Source organism: Vipera ursinii (genome assembly GCF_947247035.1).
Source record: "Vipera ursinii genome assembly, chromosome: 13".
Lineage (NCBI taxonomy): Eukaryota > Metazoa > Chordata > Lepidosauria > Squamata > Viperidae > Vipera > Vipera ursinii.
Window position 1 is genome coordinate 10,604,746 of NC_139526.1, and position 24,267 is coordinate 10,629,012.

General features: G+C 43.1%; 1 protein-coding gene across 2 annotated transcripts in view; it reads right to left on the bottom strand.

The window, feature by feature from the left end:
* CLUAP1 (clusterin associated protein 1) overlaps positions 1-17,906 on the bottom strand; it is a 57,058-nt gene extending 39,152 nt beyond the window's left edge. For both annotated transcript variants that reach the window (XM_083373008.1, XM_083373007.1), the window contains exons 1-5: positions 17,762-17,906; positions 13,277-13,388; positions 10,395-10,479; positions 7,743-7,922; positions 5,204-5,299 (exon numbers count right to left, since the gene is read on the bottom strand). In XM_083373008.1, the coding sequence (XP_083229134.1) occupies positions 5,204-5,299; positions 7,743-7,922; positions 10,395-10,479; positions 13,277-13,388; positions 17,762-17,783 (495 nt within the window). In that variant the 5' untranslated portion in view covers positions 17,784-17,906. The remainder of the gene's footprint in view (positions 1-5,203; positions 5,300-7,742; positions 7,923-10,394; positions 10,480-13,276; positions 13,389-17,761) is intronic.
* Positions 17,907-24,267: the final 6,361 nt, after the last annotated feature.

Sequence of the window (24,267 nt, forward strand, 5' to 3'; positions counted from 1 at the left end):
CTGTTCATTTAAGAAGGCATTCTTATCTCTTCTAGCTATTCTTTGGAATTCTGCATTCAATTGGGCATATCTATGTTTTTCTCCCTTGCCTTTCGCTTTCCTCCTTTCCTCAGCTATTTGCAAAGCTTCCTTAGACAGCCATTTTGCTTTCTTGCATTTCTTTTTCTTTGGGATGGTTTTGGTTGCTACCTGTTGTACAATGTCGCGAACCTCTGTCCATAGTTCTTCAGGCACTCTGTCTATCAGATCTAATTCCTTAAATCTATTTGTCACCTCTACTGTATATTCAACAGGGATATGATTTAATTCATACCTGAGTGGCCTAGTGCTTTTCCCTACTTTCTTCAGTTTAAGCCTAAACTTTGCAAGGAGAAGCTCATGGTCTGAGCCACAGTCAGCTCCTGGTCTTGTTTTTACCGACTGTATAGAGCTTCTCCATCTTTGGCTGCAGAGCATATAGTCAATCTGATTTCTGTGTTGACCGTCTGGTGATGTCCATGTGTAGAGCCGTCTCTTGGGTTGTTGGAAAAGAGTGTTTGCTATGACCATTGTATTCTCTTGACAAAATTCTATCAGCCTGTGCCCTGCTTCATTTTGTACTCCAAGGCCAAACTTGCCTGTTATTCCAGTTATCTTTTGGCTTCCTACTTTAGCATTCCAATCCCCCATGATGATAAGAACATCATTTTTTGGTGTTACTTCTATAAGGTGCTGTAGGGCTTCATAGAACCGGTCAATTTCATCCTCTTCAGCACTGGTGGTTGGGGCATAGACTTGGACTACTGTGATATTGAATGGTTTCCCTTGGATTCGAACTGAGATCATTCTGTCATTTTGAGGATTGTATCCCAGTATTGATTTTCCTACTCTTTTATTGACTATGAAGGCTACTCCATTTCTTCTGAGGGATTCTTGCCCGCAGTAGTATACCTGATGGTCATCTGAATTAAATTCACCCATTCCTGTCCATTTTAGTTCGCTAATACCTAAGATGTCGATGTTCAGTCTTGACATCTCTTGTTTGACCACGTCCAGCTTTCCTTGATTCATGGATCTTACATTCCAGGTTCCTATGGAGAAAAAATCTTTACAGCATTGGACTTTCCTTTCACCACCAGACACATCCACAGCTGAGCATCCTTTCGGCTTTGGCCCAGTCGCTTCATTCTTTCTGGCGCTACTAGTACTAGCCCTCTGCTCTTCCCCAGTAGCATATTGGACGCCTTCCGACCTGAGGGGCTCATCTTCCAGCATCATATCGTTTTGCCTTTTGGTACTGTCCATAGGGTTTTCATGGCAAAGATACTGGAGTGGGTTGCCATTTCCTTCTCCAGTGGATCACGTTTTGTCAGAACTCTCAGCTATGACCTGTCCGTCTTGGGTGGCCCTGCACGGCATAGCTCATAGCTTCATTGAATTACGCAAGCCCCTTCGCCACGACAAGGCAGTAATCCATGAAGGGGATATATATATATATATATATATATATATACACACACACATATACAGATATATATATAGTAAAGGTAAAGGTTCCCCCGCACATGCGTGCTAGTCGTTTCTGACTCTAGGGGCCGGTGCTCATCTCCGTTTCAAAGCCGAGGAGCCGGTGCTTGTCCGAGGACGTCTCCGTGGTCATGTGGCTGGCATGACTAGATGCCAAAGGCGCACGGAACGCTGTTACCTTCCCACCGGAGTAGTCCCTATTTTTCTACTTGCATTTTTACATGCTTTCGAACTGCTAGGTTGGCAGAAGCTGGGACGAGTAACAGGCGCTCACTCTGTCGGGATTCGACCTGCCAAACTGCCGACCTTCTGATCGACAAGCTCAGCGTCCTAACCCACTGAGCCACCGCGTCCCTTCATATATACAGTATGTGTGTGTGCGTGTGTGTTTGTGTGTGTGTGTATCGCCATGATGTTGAGATTCTAGAAGGCACAGAGAAGAGCAACGAAGATGATTAGGAGACTGAAGGCTAAAATACATGAGGAACGGTTGCAGGAATTGGGTATGTCTAGTTTAACGGAAAGAAGGACTGGGGTGACAGGATAGCAGTGTTCCAATATTTGAGGGGCGGCCACAAAGAAGAGGGAGTCAAGCTATTCTCCAAAGCACCTGAAGGCAGGACGAGAAGCAACGGATGGAAACTCATCAAGGAGAGAACTAAGCTAGAACCTAAGGAGAAATTTCCTGACCGTTAGAACAATTAACCAGCCTTGCCTTCGTAAGCTGTGGGTGGTCCCGCACTGAAGGTTTTTAAGAAGAGACCGGACAGCCGTCTGTCTGAAATGGTATAGGGCAGGGGTAGGCAACCTCGGCTCTTTTATGACTCATGGACTTCAACTCCCAGAATTCCTGAGCCAGCCAAGCTGGCTCAGGAATTCTGGGAGTTGAAGTCCATGAGTCATAAAAGAGCCGAGGTTGCCTACCCCTGGTATAGGGCTTCCTGCTTAGGAAAGGGTTGGACTAGAAGACTTCAACTCTGTTATTCGGTTAAGTAGCCATCTTGAATAAATACTGGTTCCAGTGCAGTAGCTGCTAAGTTGCACCATTGCAAGGTCTTCTGAGAATAAATCAGATATTGGTGTAAAACCTGCCGCAGATGCCACACACATTGTTCCCCACGGATCTCAAAAACATCTAAACCTAGACATCGAGTGTCCTACCCTTTGCACTGTCTCAGATGAAAAATGACAATTTAATGACATTATTATTCCATAATGGGCATTATGTCTCCTGTTGCGGAAAAATCAGTTCGCATGCAAAGGCTCTAATGGTGGCAAAAAAAGCCCCGGATTTTAATGATATAGAGCATCAATGGAAAACAAGGTTGATTGCTTATAAAATGAGAAATATCCCCCAACTGCATTATTTATTTTCCCTCCCAACATAGAAAGTTATTTACTCCTCTAGGAAACACAAAGTATCGAAAAACTCCTCTTGACCTGCCAGACAACGATTATGAGAGGGGTGTACGTGGGAAGTCTTTAATATTTACAGGATTATCCCCAAGATGTATTCCATGGATTTTTGTTAATATGACCAGGGCCTGGGGTTGTCGAAGACTAAATCAGTAACAGAAGCTCAACAGAGATCAATAATAGCTCTGCTTGAACATCCCTGTCTTGATAGGAACTCCACTTCTTCGTTTTAATTAATTGCCCGGAAAACAGAAGGGGGAGAAAAAAAAAGGCACTGAGCATTAGGAAGAGAACATGACAAAAAGCTTTTTTAATTCTTCTCAGCGATTTTCACACAACAGATCTGTCTGCTTTATCTTTCAAAATGTCCTGTTGACCCTAATGAGGCAGAAGGAACATCTCGTCTTCTTGAGACAGAAAAGGATCTTCTCCCACCAGAGCAGTGTTTCTCAGCCTTGACAAGTTTTAAGATGTGTGGCCTTCAACCCCAAGAATCTCTACCCTTCGGCACATGATTGAGAAGGATGAAATTTAGGAGAGGAAGAAGGGAACACGTGTTGCTTGAAAATGGACAGAGCTAGAAAAGTGGACAGCAACAGAACAACAAGTAGGGTCTATGGAGATTCTCGTAAGGGACGTGGTGGCTCAATGGGTTAGGACGCTGAGCTTGTCGATCAGAAGGTCGGCAGTTTGGCGGGTCGAATCCCGAGTGCCGCATAACAGAGTGAGCGCCTGTTACTCGTCCCAGCTTCTGCCAACCTAGCAGTTCGAAAGCACGTAAAAATGCAAGTAGAAAAATAGGGACCACTACGATGGGAAGGTAACAGCGTTCCGTGCGCCTTTGGCGTCTAGTCATGCCGGCCACATGACCACGGAGACGTCCTCGGACAAGCGCCGGCTCTTCGACTTTGAAACGGAGATGAGCACCGGCCTCTAGAGTCGGAAATGACTAGCACGCATGTGTGGCAGAAGCTTTACCTTTTATGGAGATTCTCAGTCATCCATGGTTGTCCCTAAGGTGCTTTTTCCAAAAGGCAAGTGGACTTTCTTGATTTTCTTCCTTGTAACACAGGGGTGGGCAACCTTGGCTCTTTTATGACTGGTGGACTTCAACTCCCAGAATTCCTGAGCCAGCCATGCTGAGGGGAAAGGGAGAGGTTTCCAAGCTGAGCCATGATGGCTCAGGAATTCTGGGAGTTGAAGTCCACGAGTCATAAAAGAGCCCCTGTTTTAACACAATAACAGAGTTGGAAGTGACCTTGGAGGTTTTCTAGTCCAATCTCCTGTTCTTAAAAACCTCAGGTGATAGAGCACCTACAACTTCTGGAGACAAGTCGTTCCACTGGTTAATTGTTTTCACTGTCAGGAAATTTCTCCTTAGTTCTAGGTTGTTTCTTTGATGGTCTGGTTTCCTATTACCACTAACTCTACCAAATATAATTGTGGGGTCCTTGGTGCTCTCTGAGCTTGGGAGTTAACACCGGTGATGTTACCTAGTTTGGGTCATGAAATGTCTGCTTTCATCAGCCTGACTCTTCTTACTTCCTCTTAGGGATGCTGCTGATGACATGGAAAGCTCGGTAGGATATTCCAAAGGCAGTTAGACCCCCACCGTTGCTTGGAAAGTTGTTCGGAAGGGCTGAGTCCTGCCAGGGTTGCGTAGAACATAGAATAACAGAGTTGGAAGGGACCTTGGAGGTCTTCTAGTCCAACCCCCTGCTGAAGTAGGAGACCCTATGCCATTCTAGACAAATGGCTGTCCAGCCTTTTCTTAAAAGCTTCCAGTGTTGGAGCATTCACAGCTTCTGGAGGCAGGTTGTTCCACTGGTTAGTTGTTTTCACTATCAGGAAATTTCTCCTTAGTTCTAGGCTGTGGTTCTCTCCTTGATTAGTTTCCATCCGTTGCTTCTTGTTCAGCCTTCTGTACTTTGGAAAATAGGTACACACACACACACACACACATACACACACACACACACACCCCTTCTATGTGGCAACCTCCCAAATACTGGAACACTGCTATCATGTCATCCCTAGTCCTTCTGAAGAACTGAAGAAGCTTCTTGGATGAGAAGCGAAACATTTTCAAAGGAAAACACCAAGAAAATCCAGATGCCTTTTTGGAAAAAAGGATCTTTTGGACGACAATAAGGAGAATTGATATTCACAGAACTGTTACTGCCACGTTTTGGGCATCGCGCGCTTAGAAATATTAAAAATCGAAAACCGTTTTTTTGGTGCCAAGTGTGGGACAATTCAAAACGTTTCTTTGCAGACTTACCCTCAGCATCACTTCTTTGCCCAACAAGTCATATAGAGATGCTCCTTTTGAAGTGATTTCGGAAGCAAGCTGCCTGGCTGTCTTCAAATCGCTGACCTAAACGGACATTTGGAGAAATCAGAGTTTACCTTTCCAAAAGGGGTTAGTAATGAGGAGTGGAGAGGGAATACTTCATATAAATATATCTTTGGTGCAGACAACAACGTGTTGTCTGGGTTCACGTATTTAACATTAATAGTAATACAACTTCCATTTCTACTCTCTATTCCGCATTTCTAGCTATTTAGAAAAATTATCCCACGTTTGAAAATATTCTGTATCTTTTTTCCCTTTCATTTTCAGTGTAAGCCTGTCCATTTCCGCACAATCCAAAATTTTTCTAATTATATCTTCTTCCGACGGCGTTTCTTCGTTTTTCCAATGTTGCGCAAATGTAATTCTCGCTGCTGTTGATACATGTAATATTAAATATGTACATTTTTTGTCATAGTTCTCTGTAAATTATACCTAGAAGAAATAGTTCTGGCTTAAAATCTATATGTTTTCTTAACATTTTCTGTCACCGTGTGTGTATTTTTGACCAATTTTTTTAAAAAAAATTTTTTTGCTTTAGGGCACGTCCACCAAAGGTGATAGTACGTGCCTGGGAGGGAATACTTCTAACTAAAGACGTACACTGAGATGGTAATCTATTTGGAAGTGCCTTTCTCCGAGCAGATTAATAACCGTAATAATTTGTGCACCAGTGTCAATGGATCTGAATAATTTATTTGCTCACGAGTTGGTGAGCAGTAAGTGGTGCGTTACGTTACTTTCCTGACCATCTCAATGTTGAAGGAAAAAGAGCAGCAGAAAATTCCAAGCTGGAATGTGCTCCTGGTCTAGAGTGAGGGAATGGGGGAAGGACTGCACCTGTCAGGACCCACCCCAATCCACATCTTAGGAAAGAAAGAACTCTTGAACCAGAAATTGTCCAAAAGGAGCTTTTACTAAAACATGTTTGGAGATGGAAATACTAGACAGGATCTGAAACTGTGTTACAGTTTGGTACTTTTTAAAGAGTCCCCGAGTCGAATCCCCTCCCTTCAAGCCATCTGATTTGTCCCGGAGTAACTATACCTCCCAAGATATTTCTGAGCATATTAATCCTAATAGTATACCTCCAGGATTTAATCTACCCCGACACATATGGGTGACATACAATAGAATTAGAACGACTCATGGGGGGGGTGCCGATTCTCTGTATAAATGGGGAAAGACACCTTCAGCACAATGTGATTGCGGGGCTCCCCGACAGACTATCCAACATATAGTGAGGGAATGCACTAATAGAAAATACCCAGGAGATTTCAAGGACTTCCTCTGTATAACAATGGTAGCTACTGACTGGATTTCCAAACTCGACATTAAACTCTGAAATGTTATTTCTGTTTTCCTCTTAGGTTTTATAATTGCTTCTTTTTTTAAAAAAAATGTTTTAACTGTTCTAACTTGTAAATATGAAGTGCTTTGAATTCTGTGTGTGACCAGCCATACGCTAAATAAATAAATGTCCCGGATCAATTAAAATTCAGGTGTCAAATCCTTCCATGGGAAAGAGGGAACTCTCATGTCTTTAGGACAATTGCTCCCTTCCTTTAGAGATTCTAATCGGAGATACAAACCAGATCTCTTTCCCCCCCCCCTTTCCTTTGTTGGTTCATTTCAAAGGCTCTCCCCCTGGTCTTTGAAGACAGCCTCCCGGCAGGCTGAATAAACATCCTTGCGCCTATTAACATCTTCTCTTCTCCTCCTTGGAAAAATGTCAGAATCCAGTGGGGTTGTAAGATTTTTAGAACATACATATAAGATTTTATGAATGGGATATAAATGGATTCTGACAGCACCCCTTCCTTACCAAAGTACACCGTGGAGGTTGCTTGCCCTGCATGATACCGTACCATTCACAGAAGACACAATTGGCCTTCTAAGTGAGGGAAGAACGCTTGCATAAATTAAGGCCAACTCTCACAACTTTCCCAGATGTTTCCATCAACCAGGTCGCTCTTTCTTCTTGTAGAGGTCAACATACATCTACCTAATTCACACATCTTCGAATATGCTTCCTGTCTTCCCAAGCTGAGAGACGTCCAAGTAACTAACTAACTCCCAGCATTCTCAGTAATATTCAGGCTAGACTAAGCAATTGTAGGAGTTGCCCTCTCATTTGGTGGAGGAAGGCTGAACATACCATACTAGAATACTTTTTTTTTCAGATTTGGCTTATTGTGAATCTGAATCTGAATCTCATTATTGTGGTTTATATACTGTTTATGATATAACCTGATTCCACACCCAAGCAATCAGGATTTATTCAATAATCTGTGTTTAGCACAATGCATAAATCCAGATCAGTATGTTTATTGGATTCTGCAATACTTCGATGATTATACGTAGGACAACACCTAATCCCACTTTATATATCACTGAAATGATGCCTTGGGCCTCAGGAGGAAAGGCAAGACTCAGGGCATTAAAGAGGAAATTCAAAGGTCCTTACCCTGGAACCCAAATCAAATTTGAATTTCCCAATGTCTTCTTCACCCACAGCTGTGGTTTCCATCCCTTTGCTCTTCATGGCGTTGTAAAGCACTGTGCTGATCTTCAGCAGCTCCTTCACAGCATAGCCGTCAGCTTGGTAAAGTTTCTTGGTGTTGAGTTTTATATGACCTTTGGTGGCCTGTTGGAAGAACAAATGAATGCTCAGCTATCTCCCTCCATATATGCCTATATCCCAGGATGAAGCAGTTCACAGCTATTTACAGAGAATTCCCAAATGATTTCCAACCGGGGAAATTAAAACATTTCATGGGTGGTGCCGCCATCACTGGAGGCTTTCAAGAAGAGACTGGATGGTTATTTGTCCAGAATGGCATAGGGTCTCCTGCTTGGGCAGGGGGTTGGATTAGATAGAAGACCTCCCTTCCGACTCTATTATTCTAGGTTCCATGTCCTGCGTGCCTTCTGACTAGGCCAGGGCTAGGCAACCTCGGCTCTTTTATGACTGGTGGACTTCAACTCCCAGAATTCCTGAGCCAGCATGGCTCAGCTTGGAAACCTCTCCCTTTCCCCTCAGCGTGGCTGGCTCAGGAATTCTGGGAGTTGAAGTCTACGAGTCATAAAAGAGCCAAGGTTGTCTAACCCTGAACTAGGTCCCACAGTTGCTGGGATCTATAGCCTGCTTTCAAATATTTTTTGCAAGAGCCAATTTTTATCTGATACATTCATGTGTTATTTGTCTTTTCTCCAGACAGATCAAAGTAGCATCCACGGTAATCTTTTCTCCAATGTTATTCCTGCAGGAGCCAACCTGTGAGGTAGGTTGAACTGAAATCATAATTGGCCCAAAAGACATGGACAATATCTGTGGCTGAATGCAGGTTTGAATGTGGGTCTCTCTGATTCCAGTCCCATATCCTAACAATACATCAAATATGCTTTGCGCCAAAAGGGAAGTACTTTCAGCGAGATCCTATAATTCTAACAGAGGAATAAAGGCAAGAAAAAGAAAGCTTGAGCAATGATTCATCCTAAACACAGTCTGGACCAGTCTGTTCTTAATTAACTAAAAGAGAAATTCTGCACAGGAACTTTATTGCTTTAGTTCACCAAGGGTGAAATTTACAGCTGGCCAGATCTTCAGTTAATTGGCACATCAGTTTTGCCTATACCACGTGGCCTTCTTCTTCTTCTTCTTTTTTTTTTTTGCAAAGGCTGCAGAACTTTTATTGAATTGCTCTAACGGGATCCCTTGTTTTAAAGGATCCTTCTTTTTTTCCAAAAGCCCTTGCAGATCCACCATGCAATCTGGATCCATTAAAGTGTGATTATTCTATTTGGTTTGTAAGGCATACGTCAATCCAATCCAAGGGCCTCTGCCTTGTATCAGTGGAGATGGAAAGATTCCCCCTTGTTGTGAGTGTGGTGCTGATATGCAAATTATTAAACAAGATTGCCCACAAGACTGTGCATTCTCTGGCTCTCTAGAAGATCTGCAGGAAGATCTGCCAGAGGCGATCGACTGGAAAGCTGAATTGGACATCCAGTTAGCAGGCCACCCTGTAAATGTTTTGTACATAATTATGTGGATTGTGTTTCTATGTTTACTTCTCTTCTGTCATGTTCTCATCATAGGCTAAATGAATAATAATAAATCCAATTCAATCCAATCCAATCCAATACACACACACACACACACACACACACACACACACACACAAATAGAAATGTCTTACATTTTTTGGAAATTAAATGAGGAATATACCCAGAGGAAGGTGCATCCATGGGAGGGGCCAATAGGAGAGGAGGAGAAAATGGCAGGTCCCAAATGGAATACACTTCTCGACTTGGGCAAAGGTATTAATAAGAGGATAGCTTCCTTCTTATATTCCTTACAAGATGATGTATAACCAAATGAACATGACTGAGATCAAACGAGCAAAATGGTTTTATCCCAACTATTACAATCCACAAAAAAAACCTAGCCTTTTGGATTCTGCCAGTCACAGGTCCAAAAGGCAGCCGTTAAAAGTCCACCCTCAAAATTGGAAGCAGCTCAAACTTCACATCTTTGCTAGTTACAGTACTCAGTGTTGCAGAATATCAGCAGATCAGATGATATTGTCCTTTGGGACTCAAGCCGCCCTTGTCTGTCATCATGAATCCATTGCATCGCTTTCCGTGTAACTCATCTAATACTAAGAGCATCTGCAGGGTTGGTTATTAGTCTCTGCACCTACTGTATCTCCAGCTTCAACCTCAACTGGAGAATTGAGACCCAATTCTCAAACCACTGGTATATTTTTTTCTTCTCTCTCTCTCTCTCTCTCTCTCTCTCTCTCTCTCTCTCTCTCTCTCTCTCTCTCTCTCTCTCCTCTCTCTCTCTCTCTCTCTCTCTCTCCTCTCTCTCTCTCTTTCTCTCTCTCTCTCATTCTTTCTCTTCCTTTCTCTTTCTCTCTTTTTCTTTCTCTCTCTTTCTCATTCTGTCTCTTTCTCTCACTCATTCTTTTCCTTTCACTTTCTCTTTTTCCTTCTCTCTCTCTCTGAAGTATTTTTATTTAAAAATTAACTGGGAGAGCCCTCTGGCACTGAATTTAATATTTTGCATTTGATCTTTCAGGGCCCTTCAGGGACACTAAATAAATAAACTCACCATAAACTGAGCAACAGCCTTAATGAAAAAAACCCGGTCCTGCTCTGTTTCAACGTCGGAAGGGATATCAGTCTGAGGCTCGTATCTGCAAAAAGGAAACAAGAGGTGGAATTCAGCAGGTGCCACAGCAGCTCTTCGTATTTCTCCGAACTGAAATGTTTACATCCCACCATTTATTTTACAGCGAGTTTATTTATCACACTTACTGGCCGCCCATTTGCCATGCTTGGTGGAGCCTTGGTGGAGCAGTGGGCTAATGCCTCCTTAAGTAACACCAGCTGCCTGAAATTAGTGCAGGTTCGAGTCCCACCAGGCTCAAGGTTGACTCAGCCTTCCATCCTTCCGAGGTAGGTAAAATGAGGACCCAGATTGTTGGGGGCAATTAAGCTGACTTTGTAATAATGCCGCTTGGGGTGTGTGTGTGTGAAAGCCCTAATAAGCAGGCATATACATAGAATGAAGGCTACTGCTAAGCTTGTAAGCCGCCCTGAGTCTTCGGAGAAGGGCGGGATATAAATGGAATTAAAATAAAATAAAAAAATGCTTTAGGCCAGAGGTAGACAACCTCGGCTCTTTTACGACTCATGGACTTCAACTCCCAGAATTCCTGAGTCAGCTGACTCAGGAATTCTGGGAGTTGAAGTCCATGAGTCGTAAAAGAGCCGAGGTTGCCTACCCCTGCTTTAGGCAAATGGTTCAAAATGGCTTGCAGGACAATGCATAGATTGATGACCATTGCAGCGTCCTGGAGGGACACATGATCTCCATTTAAAACCTTCCCAGCTGGCTTTCAACAAGCAAACTCAATGGGGGAAGCCGGATTTGCTTAATGACCATGTGATTCACTTAAAAAACCATGGCCAAAAAGGTTGTAAAATCGGGCACAAATCTCTATTGCGGTCCTAAGTCAAGGACTACCTGTACTTGGGACAATTTTTTAGACTTTCTTGCTAACCTTTAATCTCGCTGCAGAGAGCGCCAGGAAACATTTACCTGAAGAACTACCCTAACCTCAGAACTAAATAAAGCATTAAAGCTGTCTTTGCTCTTCAAAGAAAATGACAGGTCTCTCTAGATGACAAAGAAAGCTAATTCTTTTGAAATATTTTTGAGTTCTTACTGGAACGATTCCCAAACTGAATCATAGTAATCTATACTGCTCAAAAAAAATAAAATAAAGGGAACACTTAAAACAACACAATGTACTGTATTTAATAGTAGGATGTCTTATCGTCTGTTCCCTTTATTTTTTTGAGCAGTATATTTTGCCTAAACGTCACTGCAGAAGTACACAACTTTTTATGGGCTAAAGACCACATCTGGATTTTGAGTGGTGTGTGAGCAATAGCACTTAGTTTTATATATACCACTCCATTGTGCTTCTACAGCAGACATGTCAAACACAAGGCCCGGGGGCCGGATCCGGCCCACGAAGTGGTTTCATGCGGCCCACAAAGCCATCCTGGAAACAGTGAGGGAACGGCCCCCACTGCCTTGGCCCTGGCCCAGAGACCCTCCTTCTGCCAGAGACCCTCAGATCTGTCCCACTCCTGCCCAGGCCCCTATAGGCACCCATGATGCGAACGATGTAGAGCTGGCCACGCCCACCCAGTAGGCCATACGCACTCTAGCCACGCCTACCCAGTAGGCCACGCCCACCCTGGCCATACCCACCCGGCCCCCTGAGGGCAACCGCAATGCTGATGCGGCCCTCAATGAAATTGAGTTTGACACCCCTGTTCTACAGCAATCTGAGCGGTTTACAGAGTCATTTTACTGAGTGTGGAAGGATGGAAGGTTGTGTCAACCTTGAGCCAATTAGGATTGAACTCCTGGTAGTGAGCAGAGTCAGCCTGCATTGTAACAACTGCACCACTACGGCTTGCTTGCTTGCTTGCTTGCTTGCTTGCTTGCTTGCTTCCTTCCATCCTCCCTTCCTTCCTTCCTTCCTTCCTTCCTTCCTTCCTTCCTTCCTTCCTTCCTTTCTTCGCAAGCAATAGCACTTAAGACTTATATATCACCTCACAGTGCTTTACAGCCCCCTCTAAGTGGCTTGCAGTCAGCCTGTTGCCCCCAACAATCTGGATCCTCATTTTACCGACTGCGGAAGGATGGAAGGCTGAGTCAACCTTGAGCCGGTCAGGAACGAACTCCAGGCTGTAGGTAGAGTTTGCCTGCAATACTGCATTTTAATTACTGCGCCACCAGGGCTTATGGTATGATGGGAATCACACACAAAAAGAACATGGGATGAGAACTAGGCAGGGCCAGGCCAAAAAAATAAACTTAACTGAATTTCAATTTCATTTAATTTAGTTTATATAATTGCTCCATGTGAATTTAATAGTTTCCCTCTTCTGTTCTACTGCAAACTGCAATTTAAGTAACAATTTTTGCAGGACTTCTGGACTGTCCCCAAACCTTGAAGGTTGAAACTGCAGATAACCCCGGAATTTTAGACTTCTGCATCACCAAAATGTTTACAAAATACACAACAAATCTTAAGTCCACTTCCCCCCCCAACCTCATATATCTTACCAAAGTCTTTTTAACCTATTACTGGAAAATTCCACTGATGTTCAATTTCAAATGCAAAACAACTAAGGAAAGATATTTTAATCTCAAAAATATGTTGAGCTACCACAGAGAAACAACAGATGGTTTAAACTGATGATCAAGCATCAATATTTTTAAAAGCTTTGAATGTGTTTTGGTTGCAATCTTTTAAAAAAAAACAAAAAACACAACTGGAACTCTTCCAGAATACTGGAACTTCTAAATTTCAATTTTAAGCTCTTTTGAAACGCTCCAAGCATTTCACAAGGGCTGTGACCACAATTGCTGATATTTATTTTGAAATTAAAGCTATGGTAAGTACCAACCTTTTTACCAGCCAAAGGAGTATTTCTGAAACCAGCATGAAATTTGGAGTCCGAAAATTCTCCATCGAGATAAGCCGGGGATAGCCCAGAGCCCTCATCATCTCAGTAAAATCTTTGGCAAATAAATAAATAAATATGAAAGTTTTAATACATTCAAGTACAGTGCCTCTTAATTTTTCTCTCTCACTTCTATGCAGGAATGGGAAATTTCATTCCATATTCTGCTACCAAGAGAGATATTTCTGGAGAGTACAGACAGTCCTCGAGTTACGATCACCATTCAGCCCAAAATTTCTGTTGCCAAGGGAATTTTGCCCCATCTTACAACCCTTCCTGCCACAGTTAAGTGAATCACTGCAGTCGTTAAGCTAGTAACACAGTTGTTAAATGAACTGCTTGTCAGAAGGTCGCAAAAGGGGATCACATAACCCTGGGACACTGCAACTGTCATAAATATGAGCCAGTGGCCAAGCGTCCAAATTCTGACCACATAACAGAAGTGCTGCAATAGTCATAAGTAAGGGAAACAGTCATGTCACTTTTTCCAGTGCCGTTGTTAACTTCAAACGGCCACTAAACAAATAGTTAAGTCAAGGACTACCTATACATAAAAAGATGGATACACACCTATAAATAAATTCACACACATTTTCTAACAGTGCTGGGAAGCTGTCAGCTAGGCTGGAAGGAGGAGTCAAGCGAGGGCCTAGCTCGGAATCCTTGCACAATTTCAAGTGACATAAGCCTTGCCCCAGATCCATGAAGCCTTATCTCCCAAGCCAAGATGAGCACGCTGGGAGATTTTTGCAATACAGGTCTCGTCCCTTTCATGTTGGGGGCACCGTTTAAAGTGCTTCTGGGTTGAAAGGATTAGCAAGTGACATCACCATTGTTCAGGGGATGCCCGTGGGGGGGGGTGGGGGGGGTCCTTCCATGTCCCCATCGAGGAGCTGGAGCAAATGATGGGAGCTTATCCTGCCATGCAGCAGCACTCTGATCTCGAATGCAGGCTTCCTAACTTCCAACCCAGTGTCCCAACCATGCTTCCACTTCTGTAATATAGGTGGTAGACAATAAAGTTATTGACTTTGTCTATTCAAGACAGGCTACAGTGGCTTCCACCTGACCAACAGGGATTCAGCAGAGGAACTGATGGGGTGAGATTTAATGCTAGGCTTAATATCGCTCATTGCAGCATCAACATCATTTTTTTTCTGTGAAAAGGAAGGACACCTTGGGCCCATCCATCCACAAATTTGATTGGGTTTTGCCAGATCTTGTGGTTGTTTTTTTTTTAATAAAATGATAAACCAGAACATTACATCACTAACTGTGGTCTGCAAATCACCAAAGCTGGAAACAAGCAACGCAATAAAGCAAAAAAAAAAAGGGAAACAAATCACATTACGGATTAGTGTAGTGTGTGAACACCGGGAAGACATAGCTGAAGGCAATGAACCTGCAAAGGGGGATTTTCCCCAGGGGGATCAAAAGATACTAGTTGAGGGCACCAGTAGAGGCTTTTGCAGCAGAAATCATTTTGCCTGCTATGCTTTGAAGCGTGACATGCCAAACACATGAAAATGCAGTGCAGAAAACAGTGCAGGCTGACGGCTGACTTCAGTAATGAAAATAGAGTTTACTGCTGGTCAGAAAACGTGACTCAGAATTAGTCAACAGCTTCAGCATTAGTACCACGAGTCTGAAAAATAAGACATCACAATGGGCCTTGGGCAGTCTTTGTCAACTTTTGAAAAGCAGAATTATGTCAGCCTTTCTTTACATTATCTTAAGATGTGTCTCATAGGTTGTTGTTGTTAGTTGCGAAGTCGTGTCCGACCCATCGCGACCCCTTGGACAACGTTCCTCCAGGCCTTCCCTGTCCTCTACCATCTTCTGGAGTCTATTTAAGCTTACGCCTACTGCTTCAGGGTCATAGGTTATGGGTACTTATAGAGACCATACTTTGCAGGTACATCATCATCATCATCATCAAGTTGGAAGGGACCTTGGAGATCTTCTAATCCTCTTTTGCTGGATCTCTTTTGCCTAGAACAGAGTTTCTCAATTGCCCACAGGTTTGACTAAGCACCTGAGAATTTCAGGATCCAGGTGAATGTGAAGTGAACAATCACAGCTATTAATAATATAATAATAATAATAAAGTTGGAAGGGACCTTGAATGTCATCTAGTCCAACCCCCTGCTCAGGCAGGAAGACCTCTACCATTTCAGACATGGTTATCCAGTCTCTTCTTAAAAGCCTCCAGTTTTGAAGCATTCCCCGCTTCTGGAGGCAGGTTGTTCCACTGACTAATTGTTCTCATTCTCAGGAAATTTCTCCTTAGTTGTAGGTTGCTTCTCTCTTTGGTTAGTTTCCATCTGCTGCTTCTTGTCCTGCCTTCAGGTGCTTTGGAGAATAGCTTGACTCCCTCTTCTTTGGGGCAGCCCTGAGATATTGGAAGGCTCCTATCATATCACCCCTAGTCCTTCTTTAAATTAGACAGGTAGTCCTCAGTTTGCAATCACAATTCGATCCAAAATTACGATTGCTGAGTAAGGCTGTTGTTAAGTGATTTGCACCTGTTTTATGACCTTTTTTGCCATGGTTGTTAAGCGAATCACCACAGTTGTTAAGTGAATCATGTCCTTAAGCATATCTGGCTTCTCCCATGATTTTGCTTGTTGGAGCTGGCTGGGAAGGCTGCAAACGGCGGTCACATGATCCCAGGATGCTACAACCACTGTAAATAAATGCCTGTTGCCAAGCACCCAGATTTGGACCAGGTCACCGTGGGGATGCTGTGATCGTAATAAGTGCAAGGACAAAGTTGTAAGTCAGGTTTTTTTTTACTGCTGTTGTAATTTCGGCCACTAAACAATTGGATTGTCAAGGATTAGCTTTACTCTTTCCTATTTCAATGAAGCCTTTCCTCAATCCCATAGATCTCACACCACAGTGAAACGAAGACTGTACAGATAGTCCTCGACTTACAACAGTTCATTTAGTGACCATTCAAAGTTACAACAGCATTGAAAAAAGGGACTTATGACCATTTTTCACACTTACGACCCTTGCAGCATCCCTAATGGCCACATGATCCAAATTCAGATGCTTGGCACACGGTTCATATTTATGATGGTTGCAGGGTCCTGGGGTCACATGATCAACTTTTGCCACCTTCTGAGAAGCCAAGTCAATGGGGAATGCGGATTTATTTAACAACCATATTACTAGCTTAACAAATGCAATGGCTCACTTAACAACCGTGGCAAGAAAAGTCATAAAAATGGGGCAAAACTCCCTTAACAAATGTTTCATTTAGCGACCTAAATTTTGGGCTCAATTGTGGTCGTAACTCGAGGACTACCTGTAGAAAACCAAAGAAGGAAGTTCAACTTCCTTCTTTTATTTATACCCCATTTCCCCTCAATCCGCTGCTTCCCTTCTGCAGTTTATCTAATTTTAATTTAATTAATTTACAGAGTCTTTATCCGACCTGGTTAAACATGTTGTGTGAAGCACATCCAACCTTCAACATTTTAGCTTCATATGGCACCTGCATTGATCTGATCATTGCATCCCAACACACACACACACACACACACACCGCCACCACCAAAAAAACTGAGTCTCCTCTTTATTGGCCTCTAATACAGGAAGACAGACTGACTCACTTCTTCAAATAGATACAATTTCAAACATTAAAACAAGAAACAAAATCCAGGGGAGTCAATTTTCTTGACTCAGAAGCTTTTCATCACATTGCTCCATAGAGGGAAGCCAAAACTGCACAAGAAGCAAAAGGCACCCTAACGCATCATTTACCATTATTTTATTACATTTATTTATCATTATTTTATTAAATTTAGAGGCTCCCAATGACATCTGGTGGTGGCTGACAATTAGAAAAATGCCAGAAAGCAACAAAATAGAAAACAGAGGCCATCGTTGAAGAGTTGGGTGGCATGCAAGTTTAATACTTATTAGTGTCAGCAGTATTTTAATTTAGGAATTGAGTGGTTTCTCCAAATCTGATGCCCTTCATGAGTGTTAAAACTCTAAACTGCCCACCCACCCCCCATCCCTGGGACCATGCTGGCTGGGGACGATGGGACGCCACATAAATCTTTTCAAGCTTCCAGGGGGAAAACAGCGTTTGTTATTCTGGATGCCTCCAGGCGGCCTCTAGGTGGCAGCAACGAGCCGAGGGTTTGCCTGGCACCTCTTTGCTGCCATCTGCGGTCGGGATGAATCTTGCAGGCCAGCTATCAGACTCCTACCTGCCAGGGTTGTTGTATGGATCAAAGAGGAGTGTGTTGGGGGCGTCACATACGCTGCCCTGAGCTCTTTGGTAATGGGGGTGGGTGGGGATCATGGCGCCCCGCTGGGGTGATTAAATAATGGAATAAATTAGAGGAGGCTCGGATGGGACTTCACATGCAACACCGGACCGTCCCCGTCCCCTCGCCCCATTCGACTCACTCCGGAGATCGCGGAAAGACATAGCAACGGCTTGCTGCAACCCCGCTTTGTCGGGGAACTTCTCCCAGGCTCCACGGCGAAGTAGGCCGCGCCGCTCACGTAGCCATGGCAACGGGGCCGACGGCGAGCGGCGGGGCTCAAGCTGAGCGGAAGGCGGAGCAGCGGCAGGCAGGGAAGCCAATGGGAGACCAGAAAGAAGGCGGGGCTAGCTGGAGTTGGATTTCCGCTGCTCGGTAGTTGAATGCAGGGGTCCTCAACCTGGGCACCTTTAAGACTTCTGGACTTCAACTCCCAGAATTCCTCAGCCAGCATGCTTGGCTGAGGAATTCTGGGAGTTGAAGTCCACAAGTCTTAAAGGTGCTCAGGTTGAGGACCCCTGGTTTAATGGGAGCTTTTTTAAACATACGCAGAAAGCAAAGTGGGAGGGGAAAAACAATAAAACAAAATGCAAAAAAAGAGTTTGGAATATTAAGAGAATAATCAAAAACAGCGTTCCTCCTGAGATGAGGGTGGCCCTGATCCGGTCCCAGCGTTTCACTCAAAGCCTGGGCGTGTCACTGAACATATGATTTGATGAAGCCCACCCATGAGGTTGACTTGAAATCAGTTGGGTTGACTTTGCTTGCTATCCCACGGATTGAGGTGCTTCGCATTCTGATTTTGAAGACGGTTGTGCCCCCCCCACCCCCCAGAGTTGCTGCAGCCCTATAGATCAAATGAACAGATCCGTAAACCTGAGCCTGGTTAGTTTCTGAGCCCAGAAAATGCCCCTCGTTTCATTTCAGCACTGGCAAGTGGCCAGCGCCAGTTTCATTTCCATTTTCTAGTTCCTTCAGAAAGAATAGAATAGAATAGAATAGAATAGAATAGAATAGAATAGAATAGAATAGAATAGAATAGAATAGAATAGAATAGAATAGAATAGAATAGTCTTTATTGTCATTGTGTAACTCACAACAAAATTAAGCGCTGTCCACAGTGCACGCTACACACAAGTAAAAACCACAAATAAGAACATTTATTTATTTATTTATTTATTTTATTTTATTAAATTTATATACATGCTTACTGTTATTGTCCCATTGCCCAAGGACAACCCTTGGAGGCAACATCTGGATTCTCCCCAATTCTAGAACCAGCCTTACTGTTTAACTCTGTATCTTCAACGTTCCTGGAAGCAGATGGTCCTGCAAGTATCCCGGACCTAAGCCATGTAGGGCTTTATAGGTAAGAACCAGCACCTTGAATCTCACCCAGAGGGCAACCGGTAGCCAATGCAGCTCACGCAGGAGGGGTGTAATATGGGAGTATCGGGATGCTCCCATCACAACCCGCGCGGCCGCATTCTGCACCAGCTGAAGCCTCCGGGTGGTCTTCAAGGGCAGCCCCATGTAGACAGCATTGCAGTAATCTACCCGGGAGGTGATGAGCGCATGAGTGACCGTACGTAAAGCATCTTGGTCCAGATAGGGTCGCAACTGGCTTTATATTAAACATTAAATATTATTACTAACATCTATTTGAATCCTTTCATCTATTACTTTTTATTAGTGTCGTAATTTATTTCCTAAAAACCGTATTCCTAATATGTCAACTGAACTTGCTGTACGATGTGCTTTATACACATGATCCATTCTTCCTTCAGTTTGGTTAAGCTTTTCTTATGGATTTTTATTATCAATTTTACTATTGTTGTAGTTTCTTCAATTTTGGTCTTCCAATCAAATAGTCTTTCTTTCATAGAAAGATAGCTTTTCCAACATTTATTGTTGTATAATTGGTCTATTCTGGTAATTACTGACAGAGGTATATACCATTTGAAAAAAACTATTTTATAGCAATTGTCCCTGAATTATAACTTGCAGTATATTTTAGTGTTTTATAGCTTTTTTCCACTGATGTATTATAATTATTTTTGTTTACATCCACTTTGTTATGACATTTTTAATTTATTCTACCTCATTGTTCTCTTTCAATAAAAATTTATATTTATGTCCCAGCAGGTCAGTTTTGTATAAGCATTTCAAATGCTGTCATTTCTTTCCTATTTTTAGTTGCTTTATTACATTTAGAATGCAAATAATAGCCAAAAACAATGGTATTTATACAATAGGAACTGGAAGCTATTAACTCTGCAGTGATTAAACTAAATTAAACCTTTCCTCATAAAAAAAATCAAATTCTGTCATATCTCTCAAAGTTCCTCCTCCTTTTTTGAGATCACTTTGTCTTCTTTCTGTAATTTTTAATTATCTCAACCAGGGTAAATTTTTACCTTCCTGAAGATGCTGTATGTAGGAGAAGAGCAGGCAGAGCTGGGGTGTGAAGTTATCAGTCTAGAATCATTTGTTGTTGTTCTTAGTTGCGAAGTCGTGTCCGACCCATCACGACCCCATGGACAATGTTCCTCCAGGCCTTCCTGTCCTCTACCATCTTCGGGAGTCCCTTTAAGCTCATGCCTCCTGCTTCAGTGACTCCATCCAGCCACCTCATTCTCTGTCGTCCCCTTCTTCTATTGCCCTCAATCTTTCCCAGCATTAGGCTCTTCTCCAGTGAGTCCTTCCTTCTCATTAGGTGGCCAGAGTATCTGAGTTTCAACTTCAGGATCTGGCCTTCTAAAGAGCAGTCAGGGTTGATCTCCTCTAGGACTGACTGGTTTGAAGGCCTTGCAGTCCAAGGGACTCACAGGAGTCTTCTCCAGCACCATAGTTCAAAGGCCTCAATTCTTTGGCGCTCAGCCTTTCTTATGGTTCAACTTTCACAGCCATACATTGCAACTGGGAAGACCATAGCTTTGACTATATGCACTTTTGTTGGCAGGGTGATGTCTCTGCTTTTTAGTGTGCTGTCTAGATTTGCCATGGCTTTCCTCCCCAGGAGCAAGTGTCTTTTAATTGCCACAAATTCCAAGTCCAGTCTCTCTTGAATCTGTTGACCCTTATCTGTTGATAATTTAGTATTGAATTTTAGTTGACTGTATTCTTGAGTACAGACTTCAACAAAGGTTTTTAAGAAGAGACTGGACAGTCACTTGTCTGAGATGGTATAGCTTGTCCTGCTTGAGTGGGGGGCTGGACTAGAAGACCTCCAAGGTCCCTTCCAGCTCTATTCTATTCTATTCTATTCTATTCTATTCTATTCTATTCTATTCTATTCTATTCTATTCTAAATCTTCTGCGCTGGTACTTAGCAGATAGTCATCATCCTTTGCACAAGACAGTTTGTTTACTGAATCGTGGTTAACTCTATCGCTCTATGTGTTTACATGGTTGTCTTTGACTTATGACTAGTTACTTAGCAACTATTCAAAATTATAATGGATTTCCCTGGGAGTACTGACAACCTGGTTCTGAAATCTCAACAGCCACCACCTGGTCTCTTGTGGGAGCAGAGCGACTGTAAACTGATGGTGTATTTGATCCCTCCCTCCAGCTCAGCCTGGTCATCTCCTTACATTATCATCGCCCTGCATGTTAGTCACTTGGCAACTGGCCCACACTTACAGCATTTGCACATTTCATAGTCACATAACTGTATTGCCTGCCATTTTTGGCAAAAACCAGCATTTACTTCCTTTTTTTGTTAAAATCAGCCCATAGCAAGCCATCGGTTCACTTAATAACCATGGTATTCACTTAATGACTGCTGCAAAAACATTATAAAATTGGGTCAGTCACATGGGTGACCCATTTTACAACTATCTTGAGCTATGACCCAAATGGATGGGGTTCCATTACGGTCATAAGTAGAGGACAATTTTATTTTTTTACTACACAGTAGTTGTCCCTGGAAGAAAAAGCCCACGAGAGTGAAGCTAATGTTTCAATCACCTGACTTATTTGTGTGTTTAAAAATTTCTGCATTTGTCATTTCATTATTATTTTAGTTCATTGCACAGTCAGCCGGATGTTCAAACTTATGATTATCTATTTCTTTTCACTGTCAACCAAATCTATCCTGCTCTTTCCAGCTCCAGCGGTGATGGAGCATCCTTCCCATCCTCTGCAGACTTAAAAGGTGCTTTTTCCACCCAAAACTAGATCTTTCTGCGATTCTTCACAGCAGCAAAGGTTTTTCTTTTGGGCTTCAACATCACACCTTCCCAGTACAAAGAGCATTGCTAAGGTTTTGAGTGGGAAGAGGACATAATAAGGTTTCAAGAGCCTGCTGGCTGCTGTGGTGCTGTTTTGTTTTTGTTTTGTTTTGAAGAACCTGTGATAATTGCCACTTGAATGAGAAGGAATGAGAAGCGACAATTTCACTTCCTTTGGATCACTTACTAAATGTTTAAGGTTGGCAAGGAAGTACATATATAAACAGGAGGGACAGTCCTTCCCAGCTTCTTTCCCCTTGATTAGAGAAATTATGGTCCACAGCCCTAGCCTATAATTAGTAATATACAGAGAGGCTCGTACTGTATAGAATTACCCAGTGGTGGGGTTCAAATATGAGAACAACTAGTTCTCTGTGTGGATGCCGCTTCTGGAAGTCCATTCTGGGCCCAGGCAACCAAATATTAGCTACCGGTTCTGCCAAAGTGGTGTGAAGTGGCTGAATCCCACCACAGGAAGGAAGGAAGGAAGGAAGGAAGGAAGGAAGGAAGGAAGGAAGGAAGGAAGGAAGGAAGGAAGGAAGGAAGGAGAGGGAGGGAGGGAGGGAGGGAGGGAGGGAGGGAGGGAGGGAGGGAGGGAGGAAGGAATGTGAGGTGGGATTCAAATATGGGAACAACCGGTTCTCTGTGTGGATGCCGCTTCCGGAAGTCCATTCTGGGCCTGGGGCAACCAAAAATTAGCTACTGGTTCTGCTGAAGTGGTGCGAACCGGCTGGATTCCACCACTGGAATTACCCCTCCCTGTGATAGATGCACTTGCTGAAGCAATGTTTTTAAACAACTAGCATCCCTATCATATTTCTATGGATTTGCATGACAAAGAAATGGCATTTTCTCCCGACTAGGATTCAATCTGTTCGGCAAAAGGACTGTGGAAGGTAAAGCTTTGTCTCTTTCAGGCTTATGATTGCATTATATTGCATTATAATGGCACACCATCTGCTCCAACTGTAATCAGGAGGCTGATGAAGTAAGTAAGCACTACCCGAACCGGGATGCAAAGACTTAAGTAGTGTATAATCTGGAGGGGTGTGTAGGAATGACCTTGGGAGGCAGGAGAAAGAGCTGTCTGCCTCCCTTATGCACATAAGCTAGCTGGGTGAATGTGGTCCAACCACCAGGAGCTGGTGAGTTCTAGTCCTGCCTTAGCCATGAAAGCAGACTGGGTGACTTTGGGCCAATTACCAGGAGGCTGGGAGTTCTAGTCCCACCTTAGGCATGAGCTGGGTGGGCCACTTTGGGCCAATCACCAGGAGGCTGAGCGTTCTAGTCCTGCTTTAGCCATGAAAGCTGACTGGGTGACTTTGGGCCAATTACCAGGAGGCTGAGAGTTCTAGTCCTGCCTTAGCCATGAAAGCTGACTGGGTGACTTTGGGCCAATCACCAGGAGGCTGGGAGTTCTAGTCCTTCCTTAGCCATGAAAGCTGACCGGGTGACTTTGAGCCAATCACCAGGAGGCTGGGAGTTCTAGTCTCGCCTTAGGCATGAGCTGGTTGGGCCACTCTGAGCCAATATCTAGGAGTCAGTGAGTTCTAGTCCTAGCAACCTCTCTAAATGCCTTTATTTTTCATTACTGCTGTAAGTAATGAAAAGTAAGTGAGCCCAGCAGGGCAGACCACAGGAGACATTACTTAAGCTCCCTGAATCTTGGAAATCATTTCTAATAGCACAAATTCACCAAGGCCAGGATTAACTAGAGGAATTTGTGCATGCTAGAGGAGCTAGCTAGAACAGGAGCAATTGGAAGTGCAAAGTCCAGAATAGATTCATATGAGGAAATTAAAAACTTCTGGGGGAAAACAGCCAGCTCAATTAATAGCATGGGATAAATTAAACAAGAGAAAACACTTTTTCTCCACTTTCAACCTGTTAATATACTGGGGTTAAAAAAGGACAGCTGGTGGATCGACTTCCCTATGAGGATTGGATAGAACACATGTCCTTTTAATTTAAAAAAATAAAAGTAAAAATGAAATGTGTCAATCTAAGTCATAAAAGGTACAAAAATGTGCAAAAAAACGCTCAAAAATTTTCCATCGTGCACAGAAAATTTCAATAACAGAATGGCAAAAATGCAGATTGTAGTCGGTTAAATAACGTGTTTGGGATATCTCATAGTCTATCTTTCAGTCTGTAGCACAGAGTCTGGCTGTCAAAACAACAAACAGATCATGAGCTGAAAATATATATATTTGTACCATGGATAGCTGGTAGACTGCACTGCCCCAAGGTACAAGAATTGGTGGGTGGCAGGGACATTTTCAAAGAGGGAAATCGTTGGAAGAAGAAAACATTCAATAACACCAGCTTTCTTCAAGTGGGTTTTTTTTTTGTAAGCTGTTTAAAAAGAAAGATCTTTAGCAGAGCAAAGATAAAGCTGTGAGGAGGCTTGTTC